Genomic DNA, 13041 nt, shown 5'->3' with positions numbered 1-13041 from the left:
TTGATCATAAATGGAAGAAGGTCGAGAGCATCCATCTGTACTTCTTTACCTACTTCAAGTAAAATAACAATACTTGTGTAAAAAAAAAAAGACTGGTAAATTTAATTCAGTTTCCTTCTCAAGTACAAAAAGTATGAAAGTAAAATTAGACCTCTGAAGAACATTTCTACCAGATGTTTCTGTGAAAAGATTGCATCATGTTTCTATAATAAAAAGACTGTTAAAAGATGCTAAAAAGCTAAACAAGCTTAATGGTCTGGTTTCTGCCAAGTGTCGAAACTGTCCAGTCCAAGAACAAATACTTCTGAAATATCAAAAACTGATACTTACTTTGATCCTAAAGTTTGGATACTTGGCGATATTAGCTTGTTGAACATGGTACATTATAGGAGGTATTTAATCTTGGTTGCAAGCAGTGCGGCAAAAAAAAAAAAAACTTTTGGAAATACTGGATGAATGACTTTGTATCTGGTTGCACTCCAAAGAAAATACTCTATTGTCCAAATTTCGAGTGGATTTGAGCCTGTTTTTCCAACGTCTTACCATTACTGGGCTGTACTAATCAATGTAATGTAACTGGACTTTATTATTTTGTAGTGCATCTATTTTCATTTTATATCTTTATTTAGTGGCCTATATTTTTTTGCAACCATTTTCAACGATTTGACTGATAGGTGTTGTGTAACTGTTTTTTTTTAACCCATAAAGACTCATTGCTACTTTTGTGTCAGTTCCCAAATGTATTTTTTTTTTAATCTCTATTTTAACCTTTCTTAAATGACTTATCACCATTTATTCTAATATTATCCTCTGTATTCTTTTGTTTTTCTTTGAAAATCAGGTATTTTACTATATTTAATTCACTGATCATGTAAATAATCATAAAAAAACTCATTAGTTGAGGGTTATTATATCAACAACAGAGAAAACTGAAGAAAAGGGGATTTTTTTCAGCAAAATATGTCATTAACTGAACATACACCAAGTGTCTCCATCCACTGTCATTGATCCAACTCCATGGGTTTTACTGGTGAATCAATGTTGTAGAAGATGACTGTGTTTCCATATTCACTATGGAGCCTTTGAATGTCCAAATGGGTCATATCTGATGACCATGAAAAGATGACAAACTGTATTTTACATCAATTATTTACATGTATTGATAGGATTAATGGATAAACAGGTATTAAACATTTTTAGTCAGTAGATAGTTTTGGTCGATGATGGATGTTTGGGTCTTTATGGGTTAAACCTGAATGTACTGATTCCATGAATTATATGATTGTGTCCAAAAAACAGACCCAGAGTGTTAGAATAAAATAATTTTCCCTTTTCTCTTGAAATGATTGTGACAATGTGATTTATTTTTGATAGATTAAGTGTAACTGGGAATCATTGTACCTGGTCAAAGATGATTACTGATGTAGATAAACAGGAGTAAAAAAAAAGGAATGTGCCTGAAAACAATAAGGGCAGCAGTGTACATCTTTGGAGAAAAAACTGAAAATGCTTGTGCACTCAAAATAATTAACACCATCTTCAATCAGTCTTCGATCAATGTGCAAATCAGTTTCATGCTTTTTCTTCAGTCTCCCCTCATGTCCTTTTCATCCTGTTGTGTTTATCAAGTGTGATATGAACCTATGAATCATCTTTTCTATATGTTGCATCCATTTAGGTTCAGCTCAGTCTTGGTATTGGGAAGGACTGCAATGATTCAAAGTAAAAATAATCAATAATTTGTCCAAAATGCTTTAACCCATAAAGACTCAGTGCTACTTTAGCGGAAGTTCCCAAATGATTTTATTCTCTCCATCTAACCTTTTTTTTATAAGCAATTTGTCACCATTTATTATGAAATAATCTTCTGTGTTTTGCATTTTTTTGTGAAAATCAGGTATTTTCCTTCATTAAATTTACTGATCATGTACAGTCATAGACAAAAATTATTAGACCACCCCTTGTTTTCTTCAATTTCTTGTTCATTTTAATGCCTGGTACAACTAAAGGTACATTTATTTCGACAAATATAATGATAACAACAAAAATAGCTCATAAGAGTTTAATTTCAGAGCTGATATCTAGCTATTTTCCATGGTTTTCTTGATAATAACCAAAATCACTTCAGTTCTTTCATCAATAGCTATGGCATTGTACTGACAAAAACAGTGCTTTTAGACATTCCATGTTTTCTTTTCTGTCTGTTTTAGTCACATGATACACACAGGAGTTGTTTTTGATGATTTTTGATGGTCTAGTAATTTTTTCTGCAACTGTAGATGTTCATAAAAGCTCAGATTGAATTTGAGGGTTATTATACCAAAAAACTGAGAAAACTGAAGAAAAAGTGACTTTTTCAGTAAAATACATCATTAACTGAACATAAAACAAGTGTTTATGACTGCTGTTCTCCATGGGTTTTACTGGTGAATCAGTGGTCACTACAAATCCTCTGAATGTCTGAATGGGTCATATCTGATGACCATGAAAAGATGACAAACTGTATTTTACACCAATTATTTACATGTATTGATAGGATTAGTGGATTAACGGGGATTATACATTTCACATCAGTAGATGGTTTAGGTCGCTAGTGAATTTTTGGGTCTTTAAGGGTTAAGTAAGAGGGTTGTTTTGTAAATGCACGCAAGAAGTTGCTCAAATAAAGTACAGATAAGTGAAAACTCTTTTCTTACAATAACCATGCATTTGTATTTCATTCATTTCCACCTACCTTGACAAGTTCTCTCATTGGTCAACAGCTTGTAGCCTTTCTTGCAGCTGCACTCGAAGCTGCCCACTGTGTTTCGACACACATGATCACATCCCCCATTGTTAAGCCGGCACTCGTCAATATCTGCAAACAGAAAATCACCCGCGAGGAAGTGGAAAATATTAATCACAAACAGCTCATGAATTAAATTAAAATTTGCACAGGGAGATGGAAGGAAAAGGACTGAAAAGGTAGCTCGGCAAAAAGGTGCCAAATGAAGATTACGTGTTTGGCTCTTGCTGGCATGACACTGTCGAGAGACTGGAAATGAGCTTCAGGGATTTCCTTACTGGCCCTCAGAGGGGGTAAAAGAAGAATCTGCATGTGGCTATAATAAGATGCAGCTCTCTCACGGCAAGTCCTCTAAATCATCATTGTCCATCTCCTTCTGATTACCCTGCTCTTTATTTATGCAGCCAATATCCGATCGATATATCATGCATTCGACCCAGCTTTGATGGTGCTCTGCCTTGGCGAGTTTGGCAGTGTTTCTGCATAATCATCTCAAATGAGGCGTCCATCTCTAGAGGGAGTCTTCATCATCTGGTTAAAATAAATGCATCCAATAAATGGAATAAAATTAGCCCTTCCTTGCTCCATCTTTGTCTGCCCTCTTCAAAAAGTGTCTGGCCTGCAGCATGTCTTGTCTTTTTCTTCTGCCAGCGCTGCCAGGATTTGTTTTCCTCTTGTTTCTTCTCAAACTAATATAAGCCAGTGTACTTTTATCAGAGTCGTTAGTGTCACATCTTGAGTTGTAGAACATGTGCAGATTTCTTAGCTCGCATTTCTTTGGGAAACGCACATTGTCCTCATTCTCTCCGAACTTGTCTCCTGCTCGTTTGTCAGTAGTGTCTTTGTTTTCTCAGTCAACTAATAAAATCTTCTGTTTTGCTCAAAAGTTTGGGATTAATTTCATTAGACAGAGTAAAAAATACTTGAATTTGCTACAATGCACTGATTGCTCAGGTTGAAGATGCTCTGCCAGCACTCACAACTGAGGATGACGGTAATGCAGTGGAAAAACTGTCAAGAAAAGCAGCATAATGACAAATTCTTACTCAAAATGTGTGGCTGAAAAAAAAGGTGAAGTGAAAATAGTGGTGCCAATAAGGATACAGACACAGCAGGAGCACCTATTGAGGGTGTAATAAATTGATTTATAAACAGAAAATCTAAATAAGGTGCTACCAGCAAGTTTGGAGCAAAGAAAAAACTCAGTAATACTCAAAAAAACATGCAATTTAATGTGCTCCAAACAGAGGTAAATATACCTATTCCAGCAATGCAAGAAGCTTTACATCCATTCGATGACAGGTAGACAGGTGCAGCTTGAACGCTGCTGGGAAATGTGGATGATGCTTTACCTTTGCAGGTCTTGCGGTCCGGCTGCAGAGTGAAGCCAACAGGACAGCTGCAGCGGACTCCTGTCACTGAATCATGACATGTGCTATCACAGCCTCCATTGTTCACTGCACAGGTCTCTGCAGGGAAACAAGGTCCCACAGTCACAAATCCCTCAGAATATACACCCTAGATGCTGACCTACTCACCCCCCCCACCCCCCCGTCAAATCAGCACACATGCACATTGGTATGATCTTGAAATTTAGAAGGCCTGTTCTTTGTCAAGCAATAGGCAAAAATGAAAGTCAGAGCAAGTTTCCACATATTAAGAGGCATAAAGGAAATAAGTGGGAGATAAGGACAGAGAGCAACGTGGGAACAAGTTAAGGTTAAAACAGGGGAAACAAAGAAATGCTTGATAAAAACGAAAAGTAACATTCATGAAGAAATGTTAACAGAGTAAAAACAGGTTTCACAATTTGCACCGTCAGTGCATGTGACTGTGTCTAACATGTAAAGGTGAGTGCATGTTTGCTTGTCTTTGGTCAAGGTGAACTCTGCGAGTCATCTCTGGGACGTCCATCTCCCCCTTCCGTCATGAGGGTACAAGTTTGACTTTCAGACAGAATGTGGACAAAACCACCACTTTTTCTGCTTTTGATGAAACCTTCCAGGCATTTTGGGGATAAAAAAGCAATTTCAGCTACCTCGCCCCTGTGTTGGCTCGGAAAAAAGGAAGGTAGTCAGTCAAGACAGGAGAGCGGTGGTCGCTTCTCTAGACAGTGACAAATTTCACTGAGACTTTTCCTTTTAAGCAACAATAGAAGACCAATTTATTTTTCACAAGAGTCCAGTCGGTGCGTTAATAGTTTTTGGGAGCTTTATAGAAAAAGTCCTCAAAACAAAAACCCTTTTTACGAGCTGAAACGATCACTTTAACTTGCTGTAAGGTCATCACTGGTCGTCATTATTTTCTAATGGGCTGAAGGATGCTCGCTGGCAACTCTTCTAAAAAAGGAGCCAACACAGCTGAGTTAGTCGAAGGCTTCACACTGGCAAAGAGATGGCAGCTCACACGTGGCACTAAAGAGGGAATGCAGCTGCACTGGGATTTTTTTTTTTTTTTTTTTTTAAAGAATGAGGATCCCTTTGGGGAAACACCTAATCCTTTTCACTTGAATCTCAAACTGCACAGCCTGCAGCAGCTATAACAAAAAAAAAAAAAAACTTTCTGAAGCTCTCTCAAATTAAACTGCAGATTGAAATTACATATCAAAGCAAAACAGGTGTTTACAGTGATGTAATTTTATGGGTTATAGCTGTTTCATACACAACATCTCAAAACACTCCTGTGGATATTGTTGCTAAAGGCTTCAAAATGAATCAATATCCTGAGACAAATGATCATATTAACTTCATGGTGGGCTTCACTGACGGTAAAAGCTTCATAAAAATAGAAGTCAACATTGGGAAAAAACAAAACCCCATCAAAGACGTTTTCCACTTTGTTTTAGCTGTGGTTCGTGATTTGCTTTGGAAAGACATGTGTGGTTATTTATTAGCTATTGACGTCGCTAACTTTCACCGTACTGAGGCTCTTTTATCAACATTATTTTTGCTGTAAATAATACGATCGGTTGCAGGAGGACGACCTGCTGACGGTGGATCGAGCACTGGGCCGTGGGGACCTTCCAGTTAATACTCCAGCTCTAACCCAGGCCTGAGAACGAAGACCTGTGGGTTCACATAATTGCAAAGTGTGAGCAGAGACGGTTGGCAGACGAGACAGTGTCAGGACATGCCTCAGAAACGCTTAGTCAGGCACTCATCTCACCAAACTGTAATGATCATGTGTTAAGAGAGCAAAGAAATATTTTTGACATTATGGTTTTGTGAAGATACCGGGGAGAGAGAGTGAGACAGAGAGACACAAGTTCTGGTATGTGTGTGGGTTTGTGTGTTTTGGATGCAGACCAGTCCCATCTACAGTGCACCGGGTTGGGACCCACAATTAACAGCGGGCAGACTTTTGTAAATATTCTCCAAAACGAAACGTAGGGTGTTTGGTCTAATGCTGAGCCTGTACAGTATACGTTTCATACAGTGAGGTTCAGACAGTGTACATAATCTTTTAACAGAAGCCACAGGATTTCTTGCTGCAGTACTTCTTGAATTACATCAGAACTGTTGACAAGCAACCTCAGTGCAACTTGTCATCGGTTATTTGGAGCGACCGCAACCAAAATACATCAATGGATGAGTGGACAGAATTCACAAAAAAGGCACACAGAAGAGTTCCCCCTAAAGTATTGGACACTGAGAATAAATGACAGTGAAAAAGAGTGTTCTGTGTTTACTTGACCAAACAGCAAACATGCAGCTGAAGTTATTGAGAAGGAGTGAAGATTTTCACACAAAAAAACCTGGACTGAAGCACTGAAGTGAATGCGCTCTCAATAACTACAAGAACGATGAAACTATGGGGAAAAAAATCTACCCATATTCTCTCGAGGTGCAACTGTGAAGAGACCGCAACGATAGGTGAGGTGGGCTACGGCAACACAGGAAGTCAGGAAATGAACTTGAAAGCAGGATGCAAAATATGTCTCTGGCTCCTAATGCTTCTATTTTTGAGAAAAAAAAAAACAGGAAAAACTAGGACACAAAAATCCTTAAATCCTTAAATAGGTCAGACTGTTGCACTGTAGCATGTAAGAAACTTGGAGTTCGTGTACATACAGTAGTAACAACTAGTAACTTAAAACAGCATTGTTTCCCTTCATACCTTGAAACAGGCTGCTCCTCTGAGAACAAGCCTCCTCCCTGTGTCTCTCGCATGGTATAATTAAATCGTAAATCTCTTTGATGTATCAAGGTTTGATACATCTTTGCAGATTTATGAGTTTATTTTTCCTGGCATCTTTGCCATATCTATTAAAGAACAACTCATTCTAAACACTGGGTTGGATTGCATTAGTGATAATATCAAAATACACAGTGCCAATACTTCTTTATTTTGCTGTGTTCTTCCAAATTGAGTCATCTTTTCCTAATTTTTACTACAAATTAAGTGAAATAAATAACTTTAACCTAAGTAAATCTACCACAGAAACTGGATTGGACTGATTGGATGCATTTCCTGCACTTGATTATTTTTTCTATTTTAGACGCTTGCAAAACTATTCTGAAGGACTTTGTGTTTTATGTCCTGTACGGTACACTGCTGAATCGTGGACAGATTATTAGCTGCTTTAACAAACCTAATAGGCCGTGATGATAATAAAGTTCAGGTACACCACAGTCAGGTGTTTGGAACGGTGTACGCTGAATCAGTCATATCTACAACAAGGTTATAGAGCTAGAAATTTTGATGCAATGTCTATTTGATACAGTCTCTTTTGTGTAATATCCATACTGCTGGTCAGAGGCACCCTGTTTGCAGCTGTGTTTTGAAAAGGTGTGGTTTGACACGGGCAGCGTTTGTTATTGAGAGGGCATTCACAGAAGGAAGAGGAAGGTGGGGAGGAGTCAGAGGTCAAGGGTCAGAGGGATGGTGCCCCTGTGGGAGGTAAGGGTCTGATCAATGTCTGCTAGGTTAGCTTCCTCTACTCCCACACCCACAGACCCCCAGAGAGAGGAGTCAGAGGAACACATATTTACCATTGGGGAACAGCTGGGGGGCTGCCTGGGACTGGACACTTCTCTCCCCTGCATGCACGCGCACACCCACACACACGCACACATTGTAAAAACACCACTTTATTTCTCTGTACACTTGAACCACACATCCTTGTACAATGTAAGCACCATGAACATGAGATCTTAACAATTCAAACTAAACTACAGATAAGAAAAACCCAAAGAATCTCTGCTGAATTAAGTCATTTCATTTAATCCAAATTGTTGTCTATTTATAACCAAACAGGGAGAAACAAAACAAATGACAGCCTCTTACTAGTAAAAACCTGAACAAACAACAATAATTCCTTCATAAATCCTAACAGCAAACGAATGACAACAGGTCCTGATTTTAATGAAAGGTGACATTTCAAGGCAAAAGTGTTACCTTACAACATGCAGTCATGCAAATAAATATTCCACACAATGCAGACAAAGTGCTGTTTTGTTGATTGTGTGCAAGGGGGGGGGGGGCTTTTTCCAGTTAGTACGAGCACTGCAGTGCTTGACAGACAGAATGAGTGGTTAGTGCTGCAAGCTGAAAGACAGAGACAGCCGTATTCAGGTTGGCACTTTATGGTGTCTGTTACGGTCAGAACATTTCACATTCATTGTTGTTAAAACTCTAAATACTGTCAGGGGACCAGCTGTACAATTTACATACTTCCACTTGCTGGAAAACTACTTGCTCTTCCTGAAAATGTAGTTGTTTACTTGTGCTTAAAAAATATACTTTAATTAACAGGATGTTCATTTAACAAATATGTCCAGTCTAATTTCACCAGTGCTTCACATCTCACAATATTCGGAGTCTGTTTATCATGTGAGTAAGTGTGGGCCAAATGAAAAGTTACCAGTCTTAAAATGTTTCCAAATATTATTCTAGAATAAATTTTGCTTTAAATTGTGTGAAAGTGTTCGATGACTCTCATAAGGTCAGAGCTTTTTTGAGTTTTGCAGTGCCAAATGAGGAAGCAGATGCTCAACTCTGACAGAAACTCAACTTTTACCTCAGAAAACTCATGACAAAGCATGCACAGTTTACATCGACTGCAACAGTTTCCCAAATCCAACATGCAGCATCCAGAAACAACGATTTGCACCGGTTAGAAGACAGAGTGCTGTGAGATACAGCTGACACACCAGCATGAATGCACAGACCACCCGAAACAAGAGCACAGTGTGTTTATGTTATGGGCATATGCATGTAGACTACATGTGTTTACATGCATGGGATGCATGCATGCTGGATGTGTGCTGTATATTTGTCTGGTTGTTTGTATTATAAAACGCATCTCTCTCTCTCTCTCTCTCTCTCTCTCTCTCTCTCTCTCTCTCTCTCTCTCTCTCGCTCTCGCTCTCGCTCTCTCGCTCTCTCTCTCGCTCTCTCCCTCTCCCGAACACACTCACTTTCTTTCTGTGTGTGTATGTGGGTTGTGTCTGGCACAACATTATGTGGCTGACTCTTCAGATGATTGAACTCCTAAGCATGTCTGCATCTGCCTGCTATTTGTGAATGTTTATGATTTGCTGTGCTAACAGCGTGAATACTTCCACATGATGGCCATTCCTTTCTGATTTCTGAACTTACTTGTAACAGAAATTTTATGCACAAACAAATCTAACTGTATTAACATGGATTCAATCATCATTTTGTTCTGAAGAGTGACTTAAAACATAATGAATAAGCATTTTGTTTGTGTGTTTTGTTTGTGTGTCCATATGAGAGAACAGCAAGTCTTACTGACAGTACAACTTCCACCTACATACAGTCCAGAGATTCGAAGGATAAAAACCACAGCTCCAAACAGGGCAGCGTATGTTGTATTGTTACAAAAAAGCACAAGACCAATGCTGGCTTAGAGAGACATCACAAAAAGAATATTGCATATGAAACAACCCACAAGATAAACTGAACAGTGAAGCTACAGAATACTAAAAGAGCCCAACAGAAGAAACACTGAGAAAGCAAAGCTCTTCTGTAATTATGTGTTTTGCTGTTATCTTTGTGTATCAAGTATGTTCAAACTGAATGTGTGATATACATCTCTACATCCAAAGTGCCACTAGTGTCAATAGCATTTTCAGCGTTCGGTTTGTATGGTTGCCATGGAAACCTCATACTTGGATTGCTACTCCTGAATGCCGTGGTTCAGTTATGATTAACACGACTTGCCATCCAAACAATATGACAAATTACATGCTGTCATCCCTGCCTGTCTTGATTTTGGCACTTAAAACTGTTAAATAATTTGTTCGTACAAATGGAGGTCAGCTTTGAGGAGTCTTTCACAAAGCTAGATTTATTAAATACAATTTTATGTGTATCAAAGACCAAAAATAATAAGTTTAAGGACCGTATTAAATCTAAATGGTTAAAAACGCATACCATTACGGTGCTAGTGCACAGCAGTGGGGCCTTACTCACGGCATTTCATCGTTCTTGTCACTCACTTTCCTGTCAGAGGTTCATTTGGCAGATTGTTTGTTTAACTGAGGTTTTATTAATTAATAGTGTGTCAGGGAGATGGAGCGCCCTGATGTCGACCGCAGAGCAGCCCTCCCTCTCCATCAGTAATCCCAGACTCTGTGCTGGAAATCAGAGATTTTAACTGCCTGACTGCTTCCTAATCTGGCACACCCAATGTACATTTGCTCTGCCTTGGGAATAAGACCGGCTAAAACATATAATTTGGTTGCGGGCAAGTTTGTGGCATCCCCCTGGCCTAGCAGGGTTACAGCAATAATGACAGGTTGGCTGACCAGACCTTGACATAGGTCTGGCTCTCATCAGGGCTGCGGTAATAAAGGGGATCCAGAAACACTGAACTAATCAGCCGCTACCCAAACCAAGCTCTCAAACTTAACAGCCACTGAAACCAAGCAACCACCTTAACAGCCTACTTTTCAGGCCTACTTCCTAATTCTTTGACAGTTTGTTCAAAAAAGGCAACTTTCCAACACAGTTTTGGATAATTGAGTTGAAATGTTTTCTGATAACTTTCTCCAAGGTAACTGTTAAAGACACTTTGATTAAATAGGTGGATAAAATAATGGCATGTTTGCTTTAATAGTCAGTCTCTGATTTACACCTCACCACCTTTATTGTTAATATGCCAAGACTGTGAAATGTCAATGCAATTCTGCATCCGTGCATGTTTACTAAGACCTGTGCTTTGACTCCTTTATGCCCACAGGTCCCATCTGATGGAAAACTGCCCTTCACAGCAGTTCACTATGCCTGAGTAGCTCAATGATTTTAACTCAGCTTAAGTCAGCCGAGGCAAACACTGATAAATGCCAGGAGAAGGTTAGGTCAGGTGTGCGAGTTAACCCCCAGTGGGAAGCAGCGGAGGAATTGACCCAAAGCCTAATAGAGGCTATGTGTCTGACTGCATGGCCGGGGAAACGGAGAGGAACAAGGAGAGCTGTTGCACAGTGTCCAGAGAAGAGGAGGAGGAAGAGGAGAAGCCAAAAGCAGATGCAGGGACTCAGAGGTTACTGGAGCAGCAGCAGAGGGAAAAGCACAGTGCAAATAGTAGCCTTTTGTCCTTCCATGTCACAGATCAGGAGAAAAGGCTCAAGCATACAGATACTGTTAGAAAGGCCTGTATGTCAACTTATCATTATAAACCTCATTTCAAATATTAATTAAAGTTGCTCACAGGAAATTCAGTGATGAGTTAATCGTACGTGGTTCTGCATTTTCTCATTCAAAAGCTATTAATTCTTGCCCTCGGTACTTGTACTGGGATGAGATGACTCACCTACACAAGTCTTTCCATCGCTGTGTAAGACAAACTTCATGTGGCACGAGCACTTGGGTCCATGGTCTGTCTCTTCGCAGATGTGCTGGCAACCCCCATTCCCATAATTGCACGTCACTATCAAAGAGCACACAGTTAACATAAACTGCAGAAAAAAAAAAAAAAAAAACTTTATCTGGGTCATGCTCAGTATGACATAAATATTGCAGGCTCAGATTTCATTCCTGTATTCTCTTAGAGTGCTTCAAGGCTTCCTGTGTTGGCTGAGTGGATTAACAAATTCACACCTTAGTCTTAACATCTCAACAGCAAGATATAAACATTCTGAAAATTGCCACAAATTACAGTGCACCTGTGTTATTTTGCTGGTAGCTAAATTAATAAACTCACGCAACTAGAGCGATGCAACAAGGAGGGGACCCCTGGGTGTCTTGTGGTGGTTTTACACATAAAAAAAGCCTTAAAGTAAAATGTTTGTGGTTATAGTGGAGGTTGATTTAATTTGCAGTATGTTCACCACCAATAGTAGTGAATGTAGGTTAAGTACTGCTATTACCACTCCACTTTTATTTGTTTATATAATTTTTTTGCTTATTATGATTAAATGCTTATCTCTGTGTTACCAAAATCTGTAGTGAATTTGTGCCTGATCGAAAATGAGGTCCTGTACAATAAAAACATGTACACAAACCAACATTTACATTCTATCTTTTCTGTTTTTTTTTTTGGGGGGGGGGGGTTTCTATCATTCATTGTATTTAGTATTCAGTATGTTATGCTTGTTGATTTTATCTTGTTGTTTTGTCTTGAGCTGCTGAGTTGCACTCTTTATAAGAAAACTGCATTATAATTATCAGACAAAAATGTGTGGAATACCTGAGCAACCGCTTAGAGATTCAATTTGCTCATTCATGGTAACCTTATATCAGCTACAGAAAAATGACACATTCTACAATTACAGATTCATAAAACAGCCGAAAATGTCCTTGATCTGCAGTTCATTCATAATGCAGCATTAAAAAAAAAAAATCACTTCATATATTTATTATTATTTATTATTGACAGTGCGTACATCAAGAGGAAGAGTAAAGTGTCTTCTTTGTGCATTTGTTCATGTGTGTTTCTCTACGAATCCTAGCCTGTGCATGTGTTCCCATGTGTGCTTTTGTTAATCTTTAAGTGCAAATACATTTGTGTGTTGGCAGGCGAAGGGAGCATTAACCTTGGCACTTTTAACACACCTGTGATGACAGACTGAAAAAGTGCATGAGCAAACCAAGACTTCTACCGCCATCCTGTCTGCACCCTACCATCCCAGCGCCTTTTGCCCTTTTCCTGGGCTGTCACAGAAAAACTATAGAATAACACTTCTCCAATCCTTATCCAAACACAGACAAATCCCCCATCAGCCCTGGCCCCAGCTCTGACAGGATGATCTCTGTTGCACAGCAACAGGAAGTGTGCGCTGTCCATCAGAACG

At 39.1% G+C, this 13041-nt stretch overlaps 1 protein-coding gene across 3 annotated transcripts in view; it reads right to left on the bottom strand.

The window, feature by feature from the left end:
- scube3 (signal peptide, CUB domain, EGF-like 3) overlaps positions 1-13041 on the bottom strand; it is an 82304-nt gene that overhangs the window by 30331 nt on the left and 38932 nt on the right. The window contains exons 6-9 of one of the 3 annotated variants that reach the window (XM_030139237.1): positions 11562-11678; positions 7777-7842; positions 4138-4254; positions 2735-2857 (exon numbers count right to left, since the gene is read on the bottom strand). In XM_030139237.1, the coding sequence (XP_029995097.1) occupies positions 2735-2857; positions 4138-4254; positions 7777-7842; positions 11562-11678 (423 nt within the window). The remainder of the gene's footprint in view (positions 1-2734; positions 2858-4137; positions 4255-7776; positions 7843-11561; positions 11679-13041) is intronic. The other 2 variants (XM_030139238.1, XM_030139239.1) reach the window with 2 other exon arrangements.

Source organism: Sphaeramia orbicularis, chromosome 7 (genome assembly GCF_902148855.1).
Source record: "Sphaeramia orbicularis chromosome 7, fSphaOr1.1, whole genome shotgun sequence".
NCBI classification, from domain to species: domain Eukaryota; kingdom Metazoa; phylum Chordata; class Actinopteri; order Kurtiformes; family Apogonidae; genus Sphaeramia; species Sphaeramia orbicularis.
The sequence above is the reverse complement of the archived record's forward strand: the minus strand, read 5'-3'. Positions and strand labels throughout refer to the sequence as shown.